This window comes from Seriola aureovittata, chromosome 11 (assembly GCF_021018895.1).
Source record: "Seriola aureovittata isolate HTS-2021-v1 ecotype China chromosome 11, ASM2101889v1, whole genome shotgun sequence".
Taxonomy (NCBI): Eukaryota; Metazoa; Chordata; class Actinopteri; order Carangiformes; family Carangidae; genus Seriola; species Seriola aureovittata.
In genome coordinates, this window is record NC_079374.1 from 1,655,212 (window position 1) to 1,682,809 (window position 27,598).

The following is a 27,598-nucleotide window of genomic DNA, read 5'->3' on the forward strand; positions in this document are numbered from 1 at the left end:
GCTCCGTCTTCACACATAATAATATAAGTTCTTAAGAACTAAGCTGTGAACAGTCTCTCAGATTAGACTCTTACACAACAGGGCAGAAGGTCATCGTAATAGAAGAGCAGATGTTTGTACATTCTTGGCAAAGCCGAGCAGATTCCTTCACAGCAAACACACTGCAGTAACACTTTCCACTTGCAGGTGGTGCTGTTGTCATACATGTCAGACTCATCCACACACACACTCTGCCATGATTACAGAGACACACCCACAGAGCCACGTGAGACTGGAGAGCACAGAAACATCCAGTTGTCCCTGAACGCAGCTCGTCCTGTCAAACCGATCAACAGTGAATCAAACTGGTTAAACACTGGAGACATAAAATAACTGGAGTGAAGTGGAGATCGGGTTCTTACCGAGTTTAAGAGCTCCTGCCAGTCCTCTGATGACGGTGACCGGGTTGGCCGAGTTGGTGCAGAACTGATGGAGAGGAGGGAAGAAGGCGTCCCTCTTGTTTTCTAGCTGTAAGTCAGAGAGGAGACAGAGGGGGGAGGAGGAGGGGAGGTCAGGAGGAGCAGACTCTGAGTGTTTGTGCTTTGCTGCTTCAGATACAACAGCGTGAATACTTCTCCTTCTACGGTGCAGAGCTGTACGCACATAAATACTGGGCGTCGGAGGGTTGAGTTTGTCCTTTGGCAGCGGAGGGGAGGGCTGGCGAGGGGGTCGCGGCGGGGGACACTTGTCCAAGAGGATGCTGCTCGTCGACAGACCGTTCTTCCCCAGATTCCTGCAGCCGGAGGGGGAGGGAGGGAGAGGAGAGAGAGAGAGAGAGAGAGAGAGAGAGAGAGAGAGAGAGAGAGAGAGAGAGAGAGAGAGAGAGAGAGAGAGAGAGTGAGAGTGAGTGTCAGACAGCGGGCGATCACTGAACAAGCTGCGTTCAAGCTGACGTGGACATTAACCCGCCTTCAACATCTCAGGTGATCTGATCAAAGGTTCATCAGCTCACACCTGGATTTAAAATGCCTCTCACTGGCTGACTTGTGATCAGATCTCACTTCCTGCTTTATATGTAAACAAACAGGTATGTGTTGTTGTTTTCAGCCAATCAGACAAGACGGGGCTGTTATCAATGAGTGAGTGAGAGAGCGAGCGAGAGAGACAGGGAGGGGTTGAGTGAAGCGCTGCTCTGCTCACAGCTCGCACAGACAAAAAGTTTTATCCATTTGAAATAGTAAAAATATTTTCAGTTCTTTATAAACTGCTGGGACGAATCAGACCGTGTCATTTCATTTTAAAAACAGACTTAACACACAACTAAATTATAATACACAGACCTAATATTCAGACTAAAACGAGGTCAGCAGCGTTTCCAAAAGTCTCAACAACTGCAGAGGACGTGTGGAAAATGAAAACGTATCAGTGTGGACGTGGCCTCAGAGACAGAGCTCAGCCTGTCCAATCAAAACCTTTTTCTGAGCTACATTAACCAGTACTGCTGAATAACACCTGATACAATCCTCTGTTCACGGCTCACTGTTAAACCACACAGGACGTCATTCATCACGCGTCACACACAGTCACTGAACGCCGTGTGAACGGTCACGTCAGGGCCGAGTGTTATTCACCAAGTGCATCGATTCATGGACGTTTCTGTCGATACTTCTCAGCTGTACATGACAATAATTCCTAATAATGTCATTCATTAAGGAGCTTTTCATAACTAACATCACTGCCTGGGACAGAAACAATATTATTATACAACCTTCAACCTTATTTCTTTAAGGAAGCTGTAAACCAGACACCTGACGTCTTCATGACACCAGTGACTCAGGTCTGTGTTTCCCACCAATGACAGAGCAGCAGACACACCTTCAACCTGTGCAGCACCTGCCTGACGCTGCACTCAGTCAGTGTTGGCAGAACAGAGAGACTTCAGTCTGACAGGATCATCCTCTGCTGCTCATCTCCACATCCCAGACACTCTGACTCTGACGTGATCGTTTCTTTGGACTCGGCTGCTCATAATCAATAACGTGATGATGTGTGTCACAGCAGACTCTGCAGGAGGACCGGTCTGGACCTGCAGGACTCACATCAGGACTGAGGCTTAAATAAGCTTCCAGACGAGTCATGCTCAGGTCACATGACGACACAGAGACAACTGTTCCTGCAGCTCAGCCTCAGAGACACAGAGAGGCAGCGTCCAGCCAAACATGATGATGATGATGATGAAGACAACCAGCACAGTGCAGGGTCAAAGTGTCATGACATTTTGCAAAAGCACCAAAGAATCAAAATATGACTCACGATTTCACACACACACACACACACACACACACACACACACACACACACACACACACACACACACACACACACACACACACACACACACACACACACACACACACACACAGCAGCTACTGCAGTCATATTTTCTCTCTCTCTCTCTCTCTCGTCACATGACCTGGACCACCAGGTGCGGTGTGTCTCACCTGCAGGCTTTGAGGACTTCGCTGGAGCTGGGGTAGATGGAGAAGGAGGACCAGGGAGCCAGAGCGGCGGGGGCGTTGTGTCTGAGAGCTCCTGCAGGAGGCTCCACCTTCACGGGGCTGCGGGAGTCCTCCGGCCCCTTCCCGTTGAGCGTGGGCCCCTGGCTGTTGGTGTTGGACGGGCTGTTAAGGCAGGAGAGGCTGTTGGCGGCGTGAGGGTCTGCCGAGCGCGGCGAGGGCGTAGCGGCGGCCGAGTGTGGCGAGGACGCCGCTGAGCGCTCTGATGTCGGCTTGGCGGCGCCGTGGAGACCCGGGTGGACGTTGTTGATTTTCTCTGAGGAAGGCCCTCCGTGGTTACTGTGGTTATTGTTATTGTCATTACTGGTAGTATTGGCTTTTCCCTTTAGCAAGGCTGAGAGCTGAGGATTGTCTGAACTGAGCACGCCGGGGGCAGGAGAGCCGGGCTGAGACGGGCTCGCAGAGCTGTCCGTCACCCGCGGCTGGACGTGATTAGTCAATCCCTGCGCGGGGGTGGGGCCGGGACTAAGGGGCGTCCCGGCGGAATGCCTGACGGCGGCCTCCGGACCTGATGGCAAAGTGGCGGCGGCGGCGATGCCGCTGCCGTTGCTGCCCCCTGAAGGCGTGGTGTCTTTGGTGTGGACCCCTGAGGTAGTAGCGGAGTGGGGAGGCGAGGACAGGTGGTTGGGTGTGGTCTGGGGGGAGGTGGGGGACAGAGAGGAGGCTGAGGAGGAGGCAGTGCAGGGCCCAGAGGAATGTCCAACCTGATTCAGAATGCCAGAGGAAGAGAACGAGGTCTGAGGGGAGGAGGAGGAAGAGAAAGGGGGTTCTCCATTGGGACCCGCCGAATGTGAACCTGGACCTTTGTGAAGCCCCTGAGGAGAGAGGAGGACGCGTTGAAACATACGTGACATAATGAATAAGAGAGATCGGCGGCGGCGGCGGGTAGTACCTGAGTGGTAGTGTTGCGTTGCTGGCTCCTCCATGTCTCGTATGTGTGACTGGGACTACTGGTAGTGCTGCTGGTGCTGGGGTGACTGGCGGCTGTGCAGTTGTGAGGTAGAGAGTTCTGCTGCGGGTAAGGCACGTTTCCGTTGCTCGCGCCGCCACCTCCCAGTCCCAGGGTGTGATTCTTCTCCAGGTGTCCCAGCGGCCCCCCCGCCGCCGAGGGACTCGAAGAACAGGTTCCGTTGGCCGTGGGCTGGGTGACGCACGGGGGCCGGGCGGCCGTGTGATTGAGGGGGGAGGCGCAGGAGAGGCCGGCGTGGTGGTGGGGGGGCTCGGCCAGAGGACCGTTGGGGAGGCTGGGCCGCGGTTGTCCACCGGCTGCTGCCTGCTGCCGCATCTGACACAGAAGAAGAAGAGAGATTCAAACCAAACATCAACAACTTCCTGTTTCTACATTGACACTGAAACTAAATCATACTGAGATTGTTTTGTCAGATATTTTAATTTTCACTGAAACAATTAAAAAACGGTGATGATGTGATTTTGTTCCTGTAAGTCTGGAGGAGACGACCTGGAGGCGGAGTCTCTGCTCATGGTGCTGACACTGTGACCTGGATGTTGCACTTGACCACATAGTGATTTCCGTTATATTTCCATTAATCGTGCAGCACTAATTAGCACCTGCAGACTCATCAGTACAGGTGCATGTGTGTACCTGCTGCTGCTGATGTTGCTGCATGAGAGAGAACTGGTTCTCCAGCTGCTCCAGCATCTGCACCTGTGGGGGCTTGAGGTTTGCTCGGTTGGTCCGCAGGTGTTCCAGGTGCTGCGAGTTTTACATATGACAGCGTTAGATACACAACATTAGAAAATAATAAAAACAGATCCAGTTCTTTTCATCTTAAAACCCGAGATTATATAAACACACAGACCAGGCCGCTAGTTCTGTAGGCTAACACTATCTGTTGATGTAACAGGTGCCAGACTCGTTAAAAGTTTGACCACTATATTAATTATCCAGATTACAAGATAGTAAAATCTGAGCTGATCTGAATCCTCACAAACTCACGAGGAATAAACCAAATGTTTAAACACAAAACAATTAGCCTACTATTTTTAGTATTAATAATAATAATAATGATAAACTGTACTTGTATAACACCTTTCATGCATAACTGCAGCTCAAAGTGCTTTAGGAAGAAAAGTGTAGCCTAATAAATAAAAGGGCAATAAAACAATATAAAAAACTGTTTTTAAAAAAACATAAAAAAAGGTATAAAAAGAATAAAAGGAATAAAAAAATGTATGAAGTAAAAGCAAAGTATAGTTAATTAAAAACAAGATCATAAAAGCAGGTTTTCAGCTGTTGGACGTTTTCCTACCTGAAGCTTCTGTGGCGTCAGGTACCAGCTGGGGATCTGCTGCTGACCGCTGCTGTTTGCCCACGCGTCTGCGACACTCTGTAGAGGTGAGGCAGAGAGAAGATGAACATCTGTAACACCTGTAACACCTGATCTTTATTTCATCCAGCAGAAAAAGGTCGACGCTGTGGGCCGTACCTTCGCTGGGCTGGCAGTGCGTTTCCTCTTGGCCGGACTGGCCTGCGGGTCTGTGTGGTTACTGGCGGACTGGCCTCCCTCCCCCTTGCAGGCCTACGGATCCGCAGCACGGGGACAAAGTTTGTGATGACGTCAACAGCAAAGATAAACATTCATCAATTAACCAAATGAGCCCTGATGAGATGTTTGACACAGAGGAAACACAACATAACAAACGCTCTGTACATTTACATGCACAACAGTCTGACTGAGATGTGGTTTGTTTGTTATCACCTCCACCCACCTGACGCAGGTGGATGAAGGTGATAACCAGAGTTTTCATGCTGTGGTTAGGAGGGGAAATAATGCAGCATGAGTCACATTAGTGGAGGTTTGTCGCACATGCACCGAGGTTATTATCATGAACTAAAACTAACTGAATAATGAAAACTAGATGTGAAAAACGAAAATGAAATAAAAATAAAAACAGTAACTAACTGAAACTGTTTTGTGTGTTTACAAAACTAAAAACTAAAATCAAAGAGAGAATGTCTTTAGTTTTGGTTTCTGTCGGTTTATTTCATAGTGTTTTGGGTTGAAACACATCTTCAGTGTTTTAGCTGTGCCTGACGTTCACTGTGTTAATGATGTCAAGTACTTTATGGTTAATTAACGATGATGAGCCACAGAGCAGCAGCTGGACCGAGTTCATGTCGAGTCGAACGTAAATGGATCAAACCTCGGCGTTTACACACAAACACAACTACACACTCACACTTCAGGCTGCGTCTGGTGCGACTGTTTACATGTTTGAATCCAGATCTACATTTTATGTTGTTGTTGTGTCCAGTTGAATTCTTCTGGTTAGTGACACAAACACACTTCCTGTGTCCTCACTGAATATATTTCTCAAATGGTTTGTTGTTTTTATTACACAATACTTTTTTGAATCTGGGCCCTGAAAAGATCTCTCATATAACAAAACCCTAAAGCTAACTAACTGAAACATAAAACTGTAATAAAACTTAATAAACACTAAACTAAACTTTAAAACTAAACTGAATGAAAAGTCAAAACTAATACAAACTATTCTAACCTTGATTCATTTAATCAATCAAACCCGAAACGTATAATAATATTGGAGCAAGTAAAAACCTCGAGGCTGTATTTCTGAGCAGGTTGATGATGGCATGAAGTTAACTGTAGGATGATGTCATCGTTAATGACCATAAAAAACAAAACTACATGAAGACAGATCAGACAAAGAAAACAGAAGGTCTAAATAAAGCCCACGTGCCGACGGGGGTGTTGGTGCAGCCTGAAGTTACAACCATTTACACCACTTCATACAAACAACAGACACATGCATCTTCACTGGTTAATACCATGTTTACATTAACATGCATTTTCAGCCTCGCAGGTCGCCGAGTACGGTGCAGTGACTCCACAAGATTGATGCATCTTTGCATTAAGGAGATGAGTTGTGGGACATGATGAGGTCCCTGCGGCGTGGCTTCATAATCTTAACACTTGCCATGTGACACAGAGTGGCACTATGAAGGTCAACTACGCTCTAGTAATTAGATTATTGCAATATAGGCCTCGCTCCAATTCCCTCAGACCGTATCCTGATTTATGGTTCGTCACACTGGCTGTGGACGCAGGAGGACAAGTTTTGGGAACATCAATATTTACTGATGAAAATCTGAAAGTATCAGAGTGAGGCCTCAGCTTTAATATCCCTCATTTATATAATTTATCATTCAAGTAGTTTCCAAGAGGCTGGCGTCTCTTGTATAAGCTGGATCTCACCTGCTGTGCCTGTGCAGTGTTCAAGGCCCCCTGCCTGGACGTGAGCTCAGCAGGAATGGGAAGGCTCCACGCCTCCTCAATACTAGGAAGCATTTTACTCTTATTCTGCAGACTACCTGGCTGTAGGTTACACAACTGAGCCTAGGAGAAATTGTGTAAGACACAGACTTTAGTGCGGAGCGTTGGTTTAACAGGAAAAGGCACTACAAAGCTGCGGTGGTGCTCTAGGTAACTGTACACAGAGTAATTACAGGAATGTTCAATGCAATGAAGGTATGCATTACAATTACAAGTGAGAGAAACACATCAATATGAATCATCATTCATATCTCTGCGGTCAGAAATCAAAATGACAAAAAGCACAATCTGCATTTTTTAAAAAGCCGATTGCTTTGGCAGTAAACACACCACTTCAAATATACACACACCAAAATACTGCACGACATCTAACAAACATGGCTGAGGGTTGGCGTCGCTCTCTCTGCACGCCGGCGCCTACCTGCAGCAGTTTGATGCGCTGTGTGAGAGCGGCGGTGTTGAGGCAGGCCCTGCTGCGCGTGGCGTTGATGTAGCACTTGATCGCGTCGTGCGGCTGCCCGCAGGACTCGTAGAGCGTGCCCAGGTCCATCCAGGCGGCGGCGTGGCTGTGGTCCAGCTGAACGGCGCAGATGTAGGCCTGCAGCGCGTCCATAGGCTGGTTCTGCTGCTGGTAGAGCACCCTGGGGGAGGGAGGGAGGGAGGGAGGGGGTGAGTCTCCTGCCATCCACCAGGATTCAGGTCCTTATCTTTCTGAGCCGTCCCAACTCCCAGAGGACATAACCCACCCATCACACGTCTATCTATAGATCCCTCCTCACTCCCCCCCCCCGCCGCTCCGTTACCCTCCCTCTCATTACGTCCTCTGCCGCACTGCAGCTGCTGGATCCCCGTGAGCCGCCGAGGCCCCTGAGCACCAAACAGCCTTAACACACGAGCTGTTCCACACCAGCCCCCCCCACTCAGATACTTCCAGATGTTAACCTCTGCTCTTGACCAGTGTGACAACATACTGCGAGTTGTGCTCTTACCCTATGGAGCACCAGGTGTCCGCGCTGGCCTCCGACTTATCGATGGACTGGCGGTAAGAGATGAAGGCATCCTGCACCTTCCCAATACTGGAGTAGCACCTGAAAGAAAGACGAGGCCATGAGCGAGAGCAGCAACACGTCCCTCTACAACCCTTTACACCGAAGCTAATGACTCTGGCTCTTTTGCTACGTTTCCTCTTCCTGTTCACACGACTCCGACTTTTAGAAACGCTGCTGACCCCGTTTTATTTTGAAAACTCCGGGGATGCGTTGTTGTCTGGACTTTGGACACCCACGGCCTCTCCTGATTGGCTCTCAGCCTCAGCTACCAGTGGAGAATACAACATGCTACTGAATATCAGTGTTACTGACCTTGTTGTATTTGCTAGCAGCTGCTGTTCAGTTTAACTCTGCAGCTGTCTTTGTGCCTAGTATTTTTTGCAACTAATCAACTGCGGAGAAGACAACCTGCTTCCTGTTTACACTGGCCATATGCAGGTGACTGCTCAGGTGTGTTAGTCGTTTTATAATGAAGACAAAGTCGTGTGAACGTAGCCTTACTAATCCCCATGTCAAGCTACTTTGATAAAACAGTCGTCAAACAACACACAGCCACACTGTTAAACACACACACACACACTTTAAAGCTCCGTATTTTCCTCTTCTCCTGTGTTTCATTTGAAGTGTAGATCCATGAGAAGATATATTTGTGGAGTTCTCCCTGGAGCTCTAGTAAAAACAGGTCTGTGAGCCAATCAGAAGAGAGGAGGCTCTGAGCTCGGAAACTCAGTCCAAGGAAATTAAAGGCCAGTCCGACGCTGAACCGGCAAGATGAGGCACTCCTACGTATTGGAAATAAAATGTGATTGATCGTCCAGCCCTGAATCACATGCCTCCACTGAGCATTAACCAAAATATCTTTAACTAACTAAAAACTCATGTAGACAACAGTTTTATCAATGCAGAGCTCTGGGTTAAACAAACAGTCTAATCAGGACTCACAGCACCTCCCTGTAAAACACACACACACACACACACACACACACACACACACACACACACACACACACACACACACTGTAAAACACACACATGCTCACGCCCTTGTTTGTCTTACCTGCCGAGAAAGTACCAGGACTGGCCCGAGTTTGGGTCTGCTTCTAAAGACTTCTGCAGACACTGGATGGCATAGCTGTCCTTGGTGCCTTTATCCCCCAGCTGCTCCACCGTGTGATGCATCCAGCCTGGAGGTGGGAGGAGGGGGAGGGGGGGGCAGAGCAGAGGGATCAGGATCTCTGAGATTCATATGAACCAGATAAAGAGTCAAGTACCTGAATCCAAAGGACGCAATGTGCAATCAGAAAGAGGGACCACTGTCTGATGTGCAAATGGACCAGACTCATAAACAAAACAAATGGCTCTCTGAGGGAGGAGGGAGGCAGACAAAGAGGGGGGGGTGTTGTTCACACAGACACTTCAGAAGATCTCATATGAACCAGCCTTTACAAACAACTCCTCCCTGCTCTCCAGCCACACACACACACAGCCACACACACAGACAGACAGACAGACACACACACACACACATACACACACACAGCCACACACACACACACACACACACACACACACACACACAGCCACACACACACACACACACACACACACACACACACACAGCCACACACACACACAGCCACACACACACACACACAGTGATGGGCAATTTACAACAAATAAACAACGATGTCTCAGGGAAGAGCCGTGAGCGACCACAGACCTCCCACTGCTGCTACTTCTCCTCTCTGTACACCTGTGGCAAGCTCCACAGGTCGCCATGACAACCCCAGCAGGCTAGACTGGGAATGGTTTTTTACAACTGGCTGAGCTGGGGGGGGGGCTGTCTACACTGTGGAGGGGAAATCTCTCTGCATGTGCACAGAAAATAAAATGTCTGAAGACGTGCTGCCTTCAGAGCTTCATTCAGAAAACTGACGTAAAAATAAAACATTTGTTTCCTACTTTCTCAAATTTCCTCTTCACATGAAGACAATCGATCACCTCTTGTGATTTGGATCAATACATTACGCTGGAAACACTGAATCAAAGACACTCGGTCGCTCGCGTGCACTTCACTGTTCTCCTGAAAACACGAACTTTGATTATTGCTTCTGCAACACGAGTCGTACTTTGATGTGAAGGAAAATCACTGCAGCTGATTTTTATTTTATATTTATATAAAAACTTAGAAGTAAAACTCAAGAAATATGAAACGTTTTAATCACCACCAACAACAACAACAACAACAACAGTCACCTACAGTAAGAAAAGAGAGAAGGCTCCACTACAACAACCACAACTGTCTTTACAGCTTTATATACGTCCAGATTTATAAACAGTATCCAAATCTTTTTGTTTTTCCTTCTACCACACAGATCATTTACTAACTAACTGTCATTTCATCTGCTTTCTTAACCAAGCAGAACACTGAGAGATAAACAAACCGAACAGGAAACAAGACAGTGTGGTAACAACCTCACAAGACCTGGCTCTGCAACATCAGTCATAATTATACTGAACACAAGTCACGTGACCACAGCCACATTAGATAAATAAAAAATAATCCTTGATATAATCGGAAGACCGTATACATATTGATCAGCGAACAGTATCTAACTTTTAATAAACAGCTCGACGGTTCTCATGAGATTTGTGTGCACGTGCATCAGATTTTGTTTTGGATTGATTTCATCTTTTAAAGCGAAACCTGAGCCTGTAACATCTTATATTAATATTTCTACTTATCACAACATATTTACATTAAGCTGAACATTTCTGGGCCTTTCCTCAGCCCTGTGTGCCGTCACATCACTGCTCCTTACTGACGTCTTGTGTTGCAGCGTGTGGAGACGCTTCTCTGGATGATCTGAGCTGAGCCTGAAGCCTCGGAGCTCACCGCTGACTTACTGCAGCAAACCAAAACAAAAGCTTTCTGTTTGACAGTCCCAGTAAACTTGTGATAGCTGCAGCGTTATTCACTTGTATTATTTAACTGAATAACTTGTTATAATAAGATATGATCATTTATTTGCCTCCTGCCTCTGAGACACATTATCAGCACAATCCGACTCCATATATATATATATATATATATATATATATATATATATAAAGAAACACACAACATTATCTGTCAATCATCAGCACGTTATTTCAGATCTGCAATAACTCTTCACAGTGAAACTAAACCGACTCGTGTGTAACGGAAAAACAAACTTTAATTCTCTCCGGTCGTTGCAGCAGTTTTTTCCAAATGAACTCTAATCCTCACAAACACACCCACGCAACATCATTTTTGCATTCGTGTGCACGTGCTCGCACAGACCCAGCGTGGGGGGAAGGGAACAAGAGAAAACAATGCTTCATTTCACCAAACACACACACACACACACACACACACTCTCTCTGAAAGCAGCACTTTGACAAACAGGTAGAAAGAGGCAGGAAAGTGGATGTTGTGATGTGGGGAAAGAACAAAATGAATAAAAAACATAAGAAAACATAAGAAAACAGAACACACAGCCAGACAGTGTGAAGACTGCGCATGAGATCACACAACAGAGTAATCCATGATGCAGAAACTTGAGCCGGTGAGATCTGTGACAGCGCACATGTGGACAGGACAGTATGAAGAGTGTATGAGCGGGAGACACTCACCGAGCTGTTGCAGTGTGGTCGCCTTCACCTGTGCAGGAAGATTTTCCGTCTGCAACAGACTTTCATACGCTTCTTTCGCCGCTCTGTATTTCTTCTGCAGGCGGAATGAGAGGAGGAGGAAAACGAAGAGAGAGGGAGAGAGAGAGAGGTTGTTGAAGCCAGACAGGAGGGTCAGTGTGTTTTATGGTTCTATCTGAACAGACACAAAGAGTCTAAAGACCTCCTCACACTCGTAATGACCAGCCAGATGAACACACACACACACACACACACACACACACACACACACACACACGGGGGAGGGTCATTGTGGAAGAGGACAGGCCAGACTCAACACGTCTGGCAGTGTTAAGTGTGTCTGCACTTTAGATGTGTGTGTGTGTGTGTGTGTGTGTGTGTGTGTGTGTGTGTGTGTGTCCACTGCAGTGGCCGCTCTGTATTTTGGGGAAACCTGAGCTGCCTGGTCTGAGGTGCGTCCTCTGTTTGTTTTAACTTGGCGACCCTATTGACCTTGAGTCTGAGCTGGTACGTATAGGTGTGTAGGTGAGTGAGTGAGTGTGTGTGTGTGTGTGTGTGTGTGTGTGTGTGTGTGTGCAGACTGAACGTTCTCTCTTATCAGCTCAAACACAGTCTCCTTAAAAGAAACCAACCCCCATCTGCACACACCCTAAAGCTCCAAATGTCCATAAGTGTGTTTGGGTACACACACACACACACACACACACACACACACACACACACACACACACACACAGTCTGGTGCTGGACTTCCTGTCTGCACACAATAAAGACACCTCGGGTTAAACCCTGACACTTGGGTCACATAAATGAGAGAGACTCTTAGTGGCTCCTTCCTGCTCAGACTGATGATCATCATCGAGCCGGACCAGGGCCAGACCAGGGCCAGACCAGGGCCAGAGAACAAACACTGAAAGCTGAATAGCTGTTTGACTCCATGATTGATTCAAAAGCTACTCAACTGAAGACTCGGGTGAAGAGCTGAGACTCTACAGGTGCAGTGACTCACCTGTTTGGTGTTCTATGTTCAGACTACAGATCTGAGCGAGTCGCTGTTCAGCAGGTGACTGAAACTTCCCTGGATTGTTTTAACATGAGGGAAATAACAGACAAGGAGGTGTCCAGTATTTTCTCATATGGAGACTCTTTAGAGAGGCTATGTGTAAACAGCCAGTCATTACTAGTCAGTCAGCAAGGTGAGTCACGACAGCGTTCACAGTCCAAAGCAGAATCATGTGCGTAGATACCTCAGTGTCACCAGAGAGCTGCACGGTGTGCAAAAAAATAGAAAAATCATATCGTGATTTCAGCTGGAAAAATGTGATTTTTGTTGGTTCTTGTACCAAACAAACATGTTTCCTTTACGTCTGGAGAACATGATTTGTAGGTCGGAGCGTCTCTGTAGCTCCAAACAACGCACAACAATGTTGAGACATATTTTACCTTTATCAAAGAAATTACAGCTCCTGTGACAGGATTATATTTGTGCAGGCCTAACACGGTGTTGTTGCTATGGTTATCTGTTGATAGATTACTCTTACTTTACTCTTCAGCATTTGAAGTAACACCGTGTAACTTAGGCCACAATGTGACAAACACAGGATAACAGGAAACGCTAAAACAGCGCGTAAGAGCAGCAGAAGAAGAGAAGAGTCAAACGTCATCACGCAGAATCAGAAGCGTGTGATACACAGCATCATGTGTAATATAAGCCTCGCTGACAGTAGCCGTCATGGAGCTGCTGCCGCTCTGTAACTCCAGCGGTTTCTCTCAGCAGCAGACAGCTGCAGGAACATCACAGCGGCACTTTAACATCAGAGGCAGCCAGTGACTTTCATGTTAATGTGTGGCTGCAGCTGAGCAGCTCAGTCCTGCTCACACAGCGACTTTATCTGTGACGTTAAAAGAAAACAAATGTGGACTGGCCGTTTCCATCGGCAACGAGTTACGTGTGTGTGTGTGTGTGTGTATAAACTTCATCTATACACAAGCTTTGCATCTGATCAACACCCAGGTCTGAAGGCCCAGAACATGACAATCCCTCCTTTGTGTGTAAATACAGTTTTTTTTATCTCAATGCAAATTCAGTGAATGATGCAACATTCATTTACTACAGAACCACAGAGGAACCTGGATCATGGATGGAATAGAAAACATCCAATCCCGTCTGTATTTTTGTTTTATGGTTAAACCGTTAGCGTTAGCCGTCGGACTTTAACATTACAATTAAATAAAATCAATTAAACTCAGGCAGAAGTCTGAGTAGTGACGTATCTGTGAGACATTACTGCAAAAAAAACCCCAAACAGAGATAACGTGGCAGCGTAATTCAGTCGTGCGTAACTGCTTGGTCAACAGAGGGAAGGAACAGCACATATCTGTGAAAGCGTGTGTGTGTGTGTGTGTGTGTGTGTCATTGCAAGATAAATTATCATTCATTTCCTCAAACACTTGACCACAGGACCTTGAGAAGGCCAAAGATACCCTGAGAACTAACAGAAGAACCGTAGTAGTTAGTACAAGAAGGAAAAAAAAAGTGTGTGAACCTTCGTCAGACTCTAAAAATGAAAACCTCCACAGTCTGTTACGACACGAGCCCGGAATAAATATAGAAGCAGGAGTAGCAATAGATTACTTCTTACCTGGATCTCATACAAATGAGCGATGTGAAACTGAACTGTGGGGAGAGAAAAAAAAAGCAGAGGAAAGAATAATTAGTTCACTTACTATATTTCAGATTCCCCCTGTGGACCTGAGTGTGTACAGACTGCAGACAGTATGGAGCACAGATGGGAGGGGGGAGTGGGACAGTCTCCCCGGCGTGTACATGTAATCTGAAATCACAGTGTGTATGTGCAATGTGCTTGCAAGCACTTCCATCTCCCTCTCTCTCGCTCTCTGCTGTCTCCTAGGCAACCCCAGTCTTGGGCAGAGTCAGCAGGGAAACGGCAGCAGAGAGGAAAAACTGCTCAGTAGAAATATTCCTGTGCCCTTTCAATATGTGCTTTCTGCCACTGACAGGCTGGTACATCAAATCTAATGCTGCATCACACGGCGGCGTATGGCTGCTCTCCATGTTGTCCCCCCCCCCCCCCCCCCACCCCCCCCCCCCCCCCCCCCCCCACCCCCCAGCCCCCACCCCCTCTGGTAATTGTAGAAACACTACTTACTTTCAGCTTTGGACAAAGTGCAGAGATTGGAGTCGATCAAAGCCAGCTGAAAATGCTGCAGAGAGAGAAAAAGAGGGGAAATCCATAAACAAAAGAAATTGATTGTTGATTAAGAGTCTGAATGATCATGTTACTGATACAATAAGTGATTTGCATGAGGAGAATAAATCACCTACTTCCTCCTTGCAGTGACATAAAGTGGTTAAATCTGCTGCTTTTAAGAAAACTGTGTTAATAAAAAGCCCCGACAGATCCACACGAGCCATGAGTGAACCCTGGTGACCGTAACATGAGAGGACACGGGTGGCAGGAGGAGGGGGTGCGTGCGTGTGTGTGTGTGTGTGTGTGGGTGTTATGTGTGTGTTATGTGTATATGGGGGGGTTGAACTATAGATATTCTTGTCTCTGGATCACACACACACAACTTGCTCCAACATTCCCGCCTTCCTCCCGTCCAACCACACGACTAAAGCACCTCAGTGAAATAAATAAAAAATGACACCCTGACATCCAGGATGTGGAGCAGCATCCTGTCCCGCCATGAGAGGTGAGGACAGAGCTGCTGAGGGAGGCAGATGTCTGCAGAGGCTTAGCCTGGCTGCCAAGGCGTGGCACACTACTAACCAAGATCCCCCATCCAGGGTCATTGAACAGATCAGACCATGAATGCATCACACAACCACAGAGACAGCTCTCTGGGGCTTCTCTTCCAGCTAGACCCCCCCCCCCCCCTTCCCATACAGCTCTATTACTCCACATATGTATGCAACCACTATTCTGACCCCATGCTTTATTAAAGTCATGAGTACTATGAGTATCCACCATGCAAAGGGAACACTAGGGCACCCATAGGTGGCTTCAAGGTGACAGGTGCTGTTGCAGTTACAGTGCAGGTTTATGCACTTAAACAGGCACCAGCTGTGCGTCTTATTCGGGTCAGTGACACAGCTCCAAACAGCTGAAACCAGGAACTGCCCCAACAACAAGGATCTAGCACAGAGAGGTGGAACAGCTGTGGTGGAGGGAAACAGGAAGGATGAAACCTTTAAAAAGGCAGATTTCTTAAAGGCTGGAGCACAAGATATAAAACACACACACACACACTTAAAGGATGAGAGTGTGCAGCCTTTCAGCTGCAGCTACACACACACACAGTCAATATCAGACAGATAACAATCAAGAAGCTTTCGGCTGCATGCTTCACCCAAGGCCAGTGGAGCTTCTCACACACACACACACACACACACACACACACACACACACACACACACACACACACACACACACACACACACACACAAAAACACAAGTCTTCTAAGAATAAATTCCATTTAAAGCTATGAGCTACAAAACATCACACACACACACACACACACACTCGTCACTGCCAGATGTCCTAACGCACTCGAACGCAGCGTTTACCTAGACGGCTGGCAGACCTCACTCTTCCTCCCGGAGCCCCGCTGCATCCTCCTGTAGCTCTCTGCCTCCGTCTCCTCTCTCCTTCCCTTCCTTCTCTTTCACACTTGCTCTACCAGCAGGCAGATAATGCAGCAGGATTGTCAGCTTGGCATTCCACCTCCCTCCCCATGACTCTCCTTCCTCTCTCTCTCTCTCCCTCTCTCACTCCCCCCTCCCTCCCCCTCTTCTATCCTGGTGTCACTGATTACTATTCAGCAGACGGCTGCAGTGGAGAGTGCAGAGAGATGACACACAATACCTCAAAGCTGGAACAGGCAGGCACACACACCCCCCCTCCCTCTATCTCACCTCCTTTCTCAGCTCAAAGCTCTCCTCTATGGCTGCACAGACAACAGCCAACTCATCACCTTACCAACACACAGTGCGTGAACACACTCATACACTCTCTCATTAGCTAAAATCAGCAGCCACTGATGGAGTTAAGTTGGCGTGAGTGTGAAGATGCAGTTACACGCACGACTGCGACGGCTGGCTCGTAACGAGGTTACAATATATTCTCAGAAATGGCCAACGTCTCATTCCTCCATCACCTGCCGCCTCTCAGTCTCTTCCTCTACCCAGTGTGGTCCATGAGGAAGAGGATGAATGAAGAGGAAGAGGATGAATGAAGAGGAAGCAGCATGAAACACTTCTCTACCCCCCCCCCAACACCAAGCATTTTCTAACAATTTCCTGTGTGTCGCTTTCTATTTCCCTTCTCTCTCTTTCCTCGCTCTCCTACCTTGATTCAATCCCTGCTCCTCTAAACGTGCGCACACCCCTCCCTGTAGATAACTGGGGCAACTGTGTGTGTGTGTGTGTGTGTGTGTGTGTGTGTGTGTGTTGCTGGCGACAAGCCAGCACTAAGAGGGAGGGGTGCATCCAAGACAGAGTGAGGACGTGCAGCACGTGCAGTCACACAGCTCAATACTGAACCACCTCCAGCATCAGCGCACACGGTTGTGCTTCATCTCGTACGACGACACCGCGCTACTACACTTCACCTTTACAACGTTCACAGTCTGTCAGGTGCTGATTCAACCACAATTATTATAATAATAATAACAGCAATTATAATAATTACTCCTCTGAAGTGATATGAGAAATACAGGAATAACAGGAACTGATCCGTTCACAACTAGATTCTCCTCCTCGTGGTCGTATCCCTCCGCCACTCAGACTCGTTTCATTTATTTCATAGTCATAGAAAAAAAATGAACCATTTGTGTGAAAGTTTGTCATAAGAATCAAATCAGTTCTTCTTTGAGTCCAAGTGAAGGTTTGTACCAAATGTGAAGGGACTACCTTGAGGAGTTCTCCAGATATCGCGTTCACAAGGCCAAAATCACGTTTTGTGAGCTCATTGTGACCTTTGACCTTTAGCCACCAAAGTGTAATCATTGTCCTTGAGTCCAGGCGAATGTTTTCACCAAATTTGAGGATATTCCTCAAAGTGTTACTGAGATATCATGTTCACGAGGCCAAAACTGTCTTTTGTGAGGTCAGTGACCTTGACCTTTGACCTTTGACCACCGAATTCAAATCAGTTCATCTTTGAGTCCAAGTGAACGTTTGTACCAAATTTGACAAAGTTCCGTCGAGGTGTGACTGAGATATCGTGTCCACGAGAACGAGACGGACGACCTGAAAACAATATGGCTGCCGCTCCGACTGGCGCCGGCATGGAGGAAAAACAAAGCCTCCGAGTTTAAATGTAAAACAAGATTCTGTTATATACTGACGCATTAACATGCATGATGCGCAGCGCTGTGACAGGATGTCTGGAGCAGGACAAAGCCCGGGATCAGATAGCGGTCTGTCCCTAAAGCGAACCAGGACCCTCAGAACAATAGATCCATAGGCTGCAGTCAGACAGTGTCACAGGTGTCGGGAGACAGCGGAGCGGCTCGCACTCAGACAGACGGGACAGATGATCCACCAGCCTTTTGTTAATCTGACGACCGGTGAGCCGAAGTCTATTTAGGCAGGAGGAGGGTCCGATGACTGCGGAGCGGCTCGACCGGAAAAAAGATTCTTCTCTGTTCACGTCATCGTTCACCGGATGAAACGCACAGGGCGGCGTGAAGAGACCGGGACAGGTCTGACTGTCATCATCACTGACGAGTCACACGAATATTTATAATATGATTTCCTACATCACATGATCACGTCTTCAAATGTGTGACGAGCCGTGTGTTGTCAGGGCAACGACCCAAAACCCAAAGATCTTCATCAGTTTCCCTCTCATGTATGACGAAGACAAAGAAAACATCTTCACATTGTTGAAGCTGGATCCAAAAAATATGAGATTTTTGCTCTAAAATGATGCTGATCAATTAAATTACCTAATCGCAGCATCTGTTACTTTACAACAAGTATGATTATTATATAATTACATACATTATCTAAACATTAAACAATATTTACTATAATATCCCATAATATCTCTGTTCCCACTTTTTTTCCTTAGTGTATATTTAACTTGACAGTTTCCTTCTGCAGTGAAGATTCTAATTAAAATGAATCCTATTAAAAGATGCCATCTGGTGCTGCAGGTGAAACCCATTTTATATGAAGCGTACCCCAGTATCAGGCCCTGCGTGACATTTCTTATTCCACCTCTCAGTGCGAGAGCGTTTGAAATGTACCTTTAAGCTCGACTCGTAGTCCGTGTTGACTTTAAACATGAGTCCCAGCCTCAGATGAATCTCTTTAGCTCTGGAGAAGCTGGGGTCGATGTAAAGCACCTCCTGGAACGCCTTGATTGCCCTGGAAAGAGAGACACAACAACACAAAGTTCAACACAAGTTCAACACAAGTTCCACTGCGACCAGTTTAAGTGACTTTAAATCAGAGCTGGGGAATATTGACAAAGTTAAATATGATATGACTCAATGCTTGAACACTGATAATGTGGTGATAACGTAGGTGTGACCGTTACTACATCAGATCCAAACACAAGGCATCGCAGACGGATTCAAATCCCAGCTCTGAAGGACTTGCAGGAGGTTTGAGATGCATTCAAGTCAAATGTTGAAACGTTTTTTTTATTTTTGGTGTGGTGGCAGCAGGTGCAAACGCAGCGGCCGACCACAGACCAAATATTTCAGGGCTTTTGTCATTTCACACTCAGCTGCAGTCGGCAGGATGTTGTAGAGACCTCAGAGCGAGTCTGGTGGAGGATCCACAGCGTTTCGTTGAAACGTGGCGACGTGTTCTGGACACGGCTGATCGAGCTAACTCGCTGCTCGTGGGGTTTACAGTCATGAAGTGTTGGACAGATCATCTTCAGAGGGAGATCGCTGCTGCAGCAGAGCTGTGCAACAGCGATCAACAAACATCACAACGGCTGATTTTTCACTGTCGCGTCAACCACGTCGACTTAAAGCCCGTCAGGGATTCAAGCGTAAGATGAAATATTTGTGTAACAGGAACCCTAACCCTTAATGTCATATCTGCACACCTTCTCTTAGATCTTCCTCCTGCATCAACCTCTCTCCACCTCCTGCCCTGTGGCTCAGAGCTTTCAGCCTCGTCGCCCCTCGACTGGAACTCAAGACGTCAGTGATATTGATTCTCTTCTCGTTTTCAAATCCCACCTCAAAACAAACTTAACCACTCTGTTTAACCCCAGCAGCAGCACTTGATCATATTTATTTTTATGACCTCACATTTATTGTAATTTATTTTGAATTTTATTCCTTGTACTCGCATTTTATCTTTTTATCCATCTCAAGGTGCCTTTAAAAAAAAATGTATGATCAATTATTATTATCACGTTGTTAATGTCAGAGTGCTCACTCTTCCTCTTTCAGACTGTTTGGTGTTTGTTCTGTGCTTCACCTCCGTCCTCTGAGCTGCAGCCAAACTCATTTGCATGAAGCGCATTAAATGCAAGACAGACATAATCAGAGATGCATATAAATGATAAGTGGAAAGTATCAAATAACATCTGGAGTTTTCTCACATATGAGAGCTTGGAAATGTCGAGCTTATTTTAACTCTTTTTTTAGACGCTACTTCTGTTTTCTGCAGAATGTCAGTTTGATTAATTCATTTATTTTATTTTTATTAACTAATTAAAACATGCTCTTTCCATTATTGCTTTTAGGGGAGACTGTGTCATACATGGGCAATATGCACTAGAAATAAAGGTGTGAAATCATTTTTTATTTTTAATGCCTCATAAATCAGAAAATGTTATTTCTTTAGACATGCACCTAGTTGTAAGAGAAAGTACTGTAACATGAGTATTATATATAAAAATATAAAAGATGAAGATACAATTTTCAGCAAGGCATAACTCGGCTAACACACAGCTGTAGGTCAACCACTATAGAAGTTAAAGACGTGGAATAGTGTAGAACAATCCCTGAAAATATCAAGCGTGTAGCATTCGCACCTGTTTATAAGGGCCACGACCCGCCTCCACATCCCAGAAACTAAAGACGATACAAGCTGAAAATGTCCCACATTAGTTGTTGGGAGCAATTACATTATTTACATGAAGCAAATCCAAGCCGGTCAGTCGGAGGAAATACGATCCAGCGTCTGATTTAACTGACTCTGCACTTTAGCTACTTGAGCTAATGTTAGCTTCCCGGTCTGAGTGGACACTCACTTCACAGCTCACAAAATCCCTGAGGTCTTGATTCAGAGCTTTTAAAGATAATAAGCTTTTAACAATACTAATACCGACACGCTAACAAGTTTAACCGGAAGATTCGACATCCTGTTCTCTGACGACCAGCTGTCCGTCAATTACACGCCACGACTAACGAGCTCCCTCTCCACTGTACCGCCCAGAGTTGTGTTTCTGTTTTAATAAAACCACTGTGGGCCCATTATAAACAGAGGGCATATTAAGAGCCAGGAGGAATTAACAAGCTACAGCTGACTGAGTGTGTGGGTGAGGGTTGTCGTTACGGTCTGAAAAAAAAATAAAGTCACCGAATGATTTCACCTCTTACAGCTCGTTAAACTGTTAATAATGTCTGTCACAGCCTAATTAAAAGTGTGGCTCTTATGACCCGCTGGCTTTTGACCAATACAGAGAGGGAAAATTAACAGTGACGTTTTAGCAAAAGACTGAATTTGTGTTTAATTTGCTGAACTAAATAGTGGTGTGTGTGTGTGTGTGTGTGTGTAGGGTTATTGAGGGCCAGCTTCACATCGTCGGCAAACACTGCTGTCGTCTTAGCAGCAACAGGGTTCCCGCTCTTTTCTACAGATCATTTTCCAGGGCGTTTTCAGGGATGACAGGAATCACTCCGTACACCAATATGTTCCTTTATATGTTCATATAAACTCAGTCTATACTCATCTATGAAGTCATCTCTTAATTATGAAATCATGACAAATTAATCGCAAGAACTTCATCTTTAATGCTTTAACGCTACAGAAGTGAAACATGTCATGTCATATTATGGTCTGTTTTACCTGAGCGACGCAGCATTGGGTTTGATGCTGCGCTAACAAAGATGCTAGCAAAGTAAGCAAATATTTAGCCGGTGTGTGACGAACAACAACCGATAGCAGCCTGTTCAAAATACAAGATCGTCCATTTACTGACATGACATCGGCCAAAAACAGGAGAATGACGGCATTCATTTTCAGGAGATTTGACTTTCTCTCCCATTTTCCATGACTGGAAACATGGTCATCTGTTTTCCAGGTTTTCCAGGACTATGCCCCCCCCCCCCCCCCCCCTCTTAACAATATTAAAAAGACAAGTCCACGGAGACGAGAGCAAATTAAAACATAAAACAAACACTACTTTCCAACTGAACTCACTCACTGTGTAGCTATGACAACAATGGCAACTGCATGTCAGCATGGAGCCCCTTCTCCTGTATGAAGCGGCCGAGCACTGAGCTCACTGCTGACTGGGTGCCACACACACACACACACACACACACACACACACACACACACACACACACACACACACACACACACACACACACAGGACTGAACTCATTGCCCCCTTTCCCTCCGACCCATCTCCCTCCCTCTTCCTCCTCATTTATCTGGTCCCTCCCTCCCTCCCTCCCTCCCTCCCTCCAGCTCGGCTTCACCCTCTCCTCCCTCACTGGCAGGATTCACAGTGAATACTTGGAGCTCTTCTGCAGAATAGGTTGTGACACACAGCAGAAGGCAGACTCCACCGATGAAGGAAAACTCTGTGCTTTGGAAAAGGGCATCAGACCGAATCCATCAGGCACAAAACAACAGTTTGGCTCTGTTGTGTTGCTGCCATTTGTTGCACTATTTGAGATGTTATAACATAAATGATCCACACTTGCTCCGTATTAACATTCGCATGGTATTTGTAAACTAATGTTTTGTTAGGGTGAAGCTGAAACAAACAGAACAGAGCAGACTGGATAGTTGGGCCAGTGTCTCGCCGAGCGAGCACCGCTTCAGCCCTGTGAAGTAACATTCACAGTTTGACAGCTCAGCATTCCTCCGGCCTCGGGCTCAGGGTGACGTAATCCATCCTCCAGAGCCCAACATGACACCCACCCTCCCTTCCCCCCTCTGTCACATTCCCCGGGCCTCAGAGATGGCCGTACAAACTTGGCAGCAGAACAATCCTGGAATCGTTCAGGGCCGTGGGTGAGGCGGAGGGGCAGCAACAGAGGCCGGACAAACAAGAGAAAGGCCACCAGGTGGAGGAGGTGTCAGCACGTCCAGGTGAAGTGCCTCAGGTCAGAACTGAGAAATGAGACGCTCAGTGAAACTAAATGGTCCGTTTCCTAAACTCTAAACTGTATAACTGAGCGATAATAAGCGACGGTTTCCAAAGGTGAAAATATGAGCTCTTTCCATGTGAGACAGATGATGGCGTTCACCCAGAAACACAACGTGACAACGAGTTAAACAGTCAACAAGAAGAGTCGACCAAAGCCCATCCATCAAGCAGCTGCATTTTAAGAATACTATATTTTATCAGTGGCGGGTCTCTGCTGCTCGAGCCGCTGGTCGACCTGTCGAGATCAGACAGGCAGCTTCATAACTGGCTTTAAAACATTCTTTAATCTCAAAGCTTTAATGAATGTTGTCGTGTTTTATTTTCCCATGATACAGACAATTTATATTTTCATGTAATTTACTTCTGTTTTATGATGCGTTTGTTTATTCCCCTTTTTCTTTCTGTAAAGCACTTTTTAACTTTGTCAAGAAAAGTGATATACAAATAGTTATATTAAAAAAGTTTTTTTAATATAATTAATTGTAAATATGTGAAGATTAGCCACTGTAGCTACAAGCAGCACGAGAATAAAGTGATTCTGTCAGTGATGTTCTGCTCCGTATGTGGTCCATCCCTCCCGAGCCTGACGTCACCTGGACTGAACACCTGGATTTTTGTTTTTTTACAGGCTGTTCCCACAAATATTAAACTTTGAGGGATTCAGACGCATCAGCCGAGTAGCTCCTTGCAGCATTAGAGCAGAAACTGGGGTCATCCGGTTAGAAAAATGTAAAATAAATGTTGTGGTTTTGAATCTTAAAAGGCTTGGCTTACACTAAGAAAACAGACCTCAGTAATGTTTTGTTGTGGTAGCTCACGAAGGCAGAGAAAAGTTGCTGGATAGACACAAAGGCAGCAGGAGGAGGCTGATAATGACAGACCAGCAGCTATAGCTTCACATAGAGGAAAGCTGTCTCTCTCTCAGCAGAGTTGAACTGAGGACATTTCGGTAAGTGCAACAGTTAACATGCGATCTGCCCTTATCAAAACATGATGATTAAAGCCACACAAAACATGTCTGCAGCGGTGGTGCACCCAGTTCTCATGCAATGGATGACAAAGATCTTTACGCCTTTGCACATCAACACCCCCACTCCACTCCACTCCACGGTGGAGCCCACAAATATATAAATCCTCAATCAGTAGGAAACACAGATGAACACTGACGAGTCATAAAGATGTCCAAATACAGAAAACTCAACATGATAAAAGAAATAGTCTGACGTCTAAATAAAGCTTTCTAACCGCGTCTCCTACAGAATCATCAATGATACAAGCCAGCCAGTTCTATTTACAGTCTTTGTGCTAAGCTAGGCTAAGCTGAACACACACAGATGAGACGATGATATCGATCCTCCACGAGGTGAGAAAGCAAAACGTCGGCATATTTCAAAACTTCATTTAACCGCCGTGTTTCCAAATCGACAAGAAAACGCACAGTCATTTTGAAACTGGATCATGTCATGCATCAGATGAAAATATGGTCGATGAAAAGGCACTTACCACTGAATGGCGTTGTAATGGTAGTAAACCATGCCGAGGCCGTATAAAAAGGCAGCATTCTGGAGGGAAAAAAGGGTTAAAGATGGTTAGATGGTCAGATCACTGATGCCATTTTAAATACACTATGTTCATAATGTAAAGTGAAGTTAAATATCTCTGCACCAATTAAGGGTTATAGTAATTCATTCATCCATTCATTTCCTGGTTTGGAGGGGTTTGCTTGATGATTTCTACTGTACCGCGCAATTATTAAATATTCAATAATATCAAATATCATGATATTTCCATCCATATACAATATTTTTCATAATATTGAAAAACAAGGATATTATGATTTTTATTTTTTTGCAGTTTTGCAGAGTCTGTCCTGCTGCTGAGTCCGACCCTCATTTAACTGCTTCACTTACTGTACATTGTACTTTGGCATATCGCCCAAGCCAAGAACACACTAGAGGATGAAGAAATTCAAAGGAAACACTCTGATATTCACATGCTAGTTCACAGATTTGGGGATTTAACTCTTTAATATAAATGTATTAAATATACAGCTGAGGGGAAACTGTTGTCCCCAGTGCAGGACATGTAAACAAACTGTAATAAAAGGATGAGCAGCAAGTGCGAGGAGACGGTCATATATGTTGGCGATGGCATAACATTTAAATTCAAGTTTCTATCTTCACTTATTTTAACCAACTTCCCAACCAGATAATACACACAACACATCAGAGTGACACGGCTTCAATGAGATCCAGTCACACGACTCACTGAACATAAATCAATTCATTTCCATCATCAACGTGTCGACGTGTCTCTAAAAGTAAAGGACGAGTTATACCCTCATCCAGCCGACAACGCCGGGCTATTTACGTCACCACGGCTACCATGAGCCGCCTGCCCCGCACCATCATGTGGTGGGGGGGCAGGACCTCTCTCCACTGTGCAGATCTGTGTAATACCGAGGAGCCCGGAGCTGTCAGGTCCGATCACCATCGAACTCTCAGCACCTCCGTTTAATGGGCATTCCAAACAGTGAAACATCAAACCAAACAGACCCATTCATCCACGCTGACAGGACGGGGAGGACAGGCTGGACGCCATCACATCACAGCTGATTGGACAATTAAACTCCACGCCATGAGCAGGAACTGTGGGCAATCTAAACTGAGGCGAATATGTCTGGAAATAATGAAATACTGTTTCATCATCATGTCCTCATAAAAATCCTTTTGGCAAAGCTTGTTGGGACAACTAATGCTGCACCGTTACTGAAGTGAAAGCGCTATATTTTCTTCTTCTTCTGTGTTTTATTTGAAGTGTTGATCCATCAGAAGATATAAAAATCATCTCAGTGTAGTTTTACATCTCCTCTCTCAGGCTTCTCTCTGCAGCTCTAGTAACAACAGGTCAGTGAGCCAATCAGAAGAGAGGAGGCTCTGAGCTTCTCTTCTGATTGGCTGACTGTTTTCTGAGTGATCCAATAAAAATATTGCAGATTTCCTGTAAATACTAAGAGAAACCAAATCCTGTAAAGGTTTGGATGGTGGGTCCAGGTGGGCGGGGCTTGGTGACTGCTTTGTTGTGACATCACAAAGTTCCAGAAGTCCTGACGGCTGGTTTTAAGGCTCAGTTTCTGAATACAGGCTGTGTGCATTTCTCTGTGGACTGAGGCTTTGATACTTTCACAGTATTAATATAGAAGCTAGAGCTGATCTATAATCACACTACACATGGACACACACCTTTACACTGGAGGAGCTTTAAGCAAAATCAATGTCATGCCAAACAAGGCCTGATCAACTGATAACCAGTGTATCAAATATCAAGTTGCAGCTAACTATTAAGCTATCCAGTGCACAGCTTTACTGTTTTGGTTTAATCTCACTGCTCTCTCGTGCCCTAAAAACTGTAAACTACCTAAAGAGGAAAAAACCGTTTCAGCAACATTTTGCAGGTTTATTACACTTGATAACGCTTCATGTTGAATGAGTGTTTGAACTTCACGCTGGGGTGTGAAGAGGATGTCTAATCTAACACATTCATTGCATGTGGCAGATGGCTTTAATAAAATCTTTGTGGTGATCTGTCTGACGATATACATTTCGACGCATGTCAGACAAACATTAACTTGCATCAACCACCTGTTATGTTCACGTTTTGAAAATGCAGCAAAACTATATAAGCTGTGGTCACGGTAATTCAAGATTGTGAAGCTGCAGCCAGCAAAAAGATGGGCAACGGGTCTGAAGTACACGTGTTTTTAGTGGTAGCATTATACTTTCTTTGTAGTGTATTCTTCACCATATCATATTGTATTCTGATTGGTTGGTTTGAAAACATGGGTTGTAGCTTCAGACTGTCAGACTGCGGGATTAAATTCTACATCGGCCATTGGAGGAAGTGTGTCACAATTTAGATGGATGAACAAAGATTTCAAACTGTCATGACTCTCAGCCCAAAACTCAAACAGGAACCCATGCAGGATATTTTCAGTCCCAGGACTCTCATCTCTATCCAGGAACGTTTGATTTCTTCACCTCTCAGTTAACTAGCATTGCTGTGTAAATGACATGTTTGTATGAAATCATGTCATTTGCGTGGCTTTCAAGTTTGCTTAAATTTGCATCACAGACTTCTCGCCCCGACGAGGAACTGGATTCTTAAACAACGAAAACTGGAAAACCCCCATTATATCCTCATTTGACTCTAACCACAGTCTGACAGATCTACAATCAACTGTCAGACAAACTGTTATGACCACACATAGGCTGCTCCGTCTTAGCATGTATCACCACTTTATTTGATCTGTGTCACTGAACGCTGCAGTACTTCCACATGTCACCCAGAAATCTAACACATACAACAGGCTGACAACCAGCCAACAATCTTGTCCCCAGTCAACACTCCACAGTAGAGTCCACTTGGTCTGCATGTGAGGTGTTGTCCATATGTAACACACACAAAGCAAGAGGACAGTGGGATGTTTTTCCATGGCTTCACAGTGTAACTTCACATTTTTAGCGTTACTGTTTTTCCCCCACACGGTTTCTGCAAAGACCCGCTCTGTGGATCTGCCTCCGACTGGTCCTGACCCTGATATCATCCATTTGCTTGATGC

General features: G+C 45.7%; 1 protein-coding gene across 3 annotated transcripts in view; it reads right to left on the reverse strand.

Annotated features, from left to right (window-relative positions):
- Positions 1 to 27,598, reverse strand: part of kdm6a (lysine (K)-specific demethylase 6A) — a 40,502-nt gene that overhangs the window by 6,600 nt on the left and 6,304 nt on the right. The window contains exons 5-20 of one of the 3 annotated variants that reach the window (XM_056388851.1): positions 24,484 to 24,542; positions 18,875 to 18,995; positions 14,766 to 14,820; positions 14,238 to 14,272; positions 11,578 to 11,671; positions 8,978 to 9,104; positions 7,861 to 7,959; positions 7,293 to 7,512; positions 6,794 to 6,934; positions 5,003 to 5,095; positions 4,826 to 4,903; positions 4,159 to 4,269; positions 3,448 to 3,840; positions 2,481 to 3,370; positions 643 to 772; positions 402 to 507 (exon numbers count right to left, since the gene is read on the reverse strand). In XM_056388851.1, the coding sequence (XP_056244826.1) occupies positions 402 to 507; positions 643 to 772; positions 2,481 to 3,370; positions 3,448 to 3,840; positions 4,159 to 4,269; positions 4,826 to 4,903; positions 5,003 to 5,095; positions 6,794 to 6,934; positions 7,293 to 7,512; positions 7,861 to 7,959; positions 8,978 to 9,104; positions 11,578 to 11,671; positions 14,238 to 14,272; positions 14,766 to 14,820; positions 18,875 to 18,995; positions 24,484 to 24,542 (2,752 nt within the window). Of the gene's footprint in view, positions 1 to 401; positions 508 to 642; positions 773 to 2,480; positions 3,371 to 3,447; positions 3,841 to 4,158; positions 4,270 to 4,825; positions 4,904 to 5,002; positions 5,096 to 6,793; positions 6,935 to 7,292; positions 7,513 to 7,860; positions 7,960 to 8,977; positions 9,105 to 11,577; positions 11,672 to 14,237; positions 14,273 to 14,765; positions 14,821 to 16,187; positions 16,349 to 18,874; positions 18,996 to 24,483; positions 24,543 to 27,598 lie in introns of those variants that run through there. The other 2 variants (XM_056388852.1, XM_056388854.1) reach the window with 2 other exon arrangements.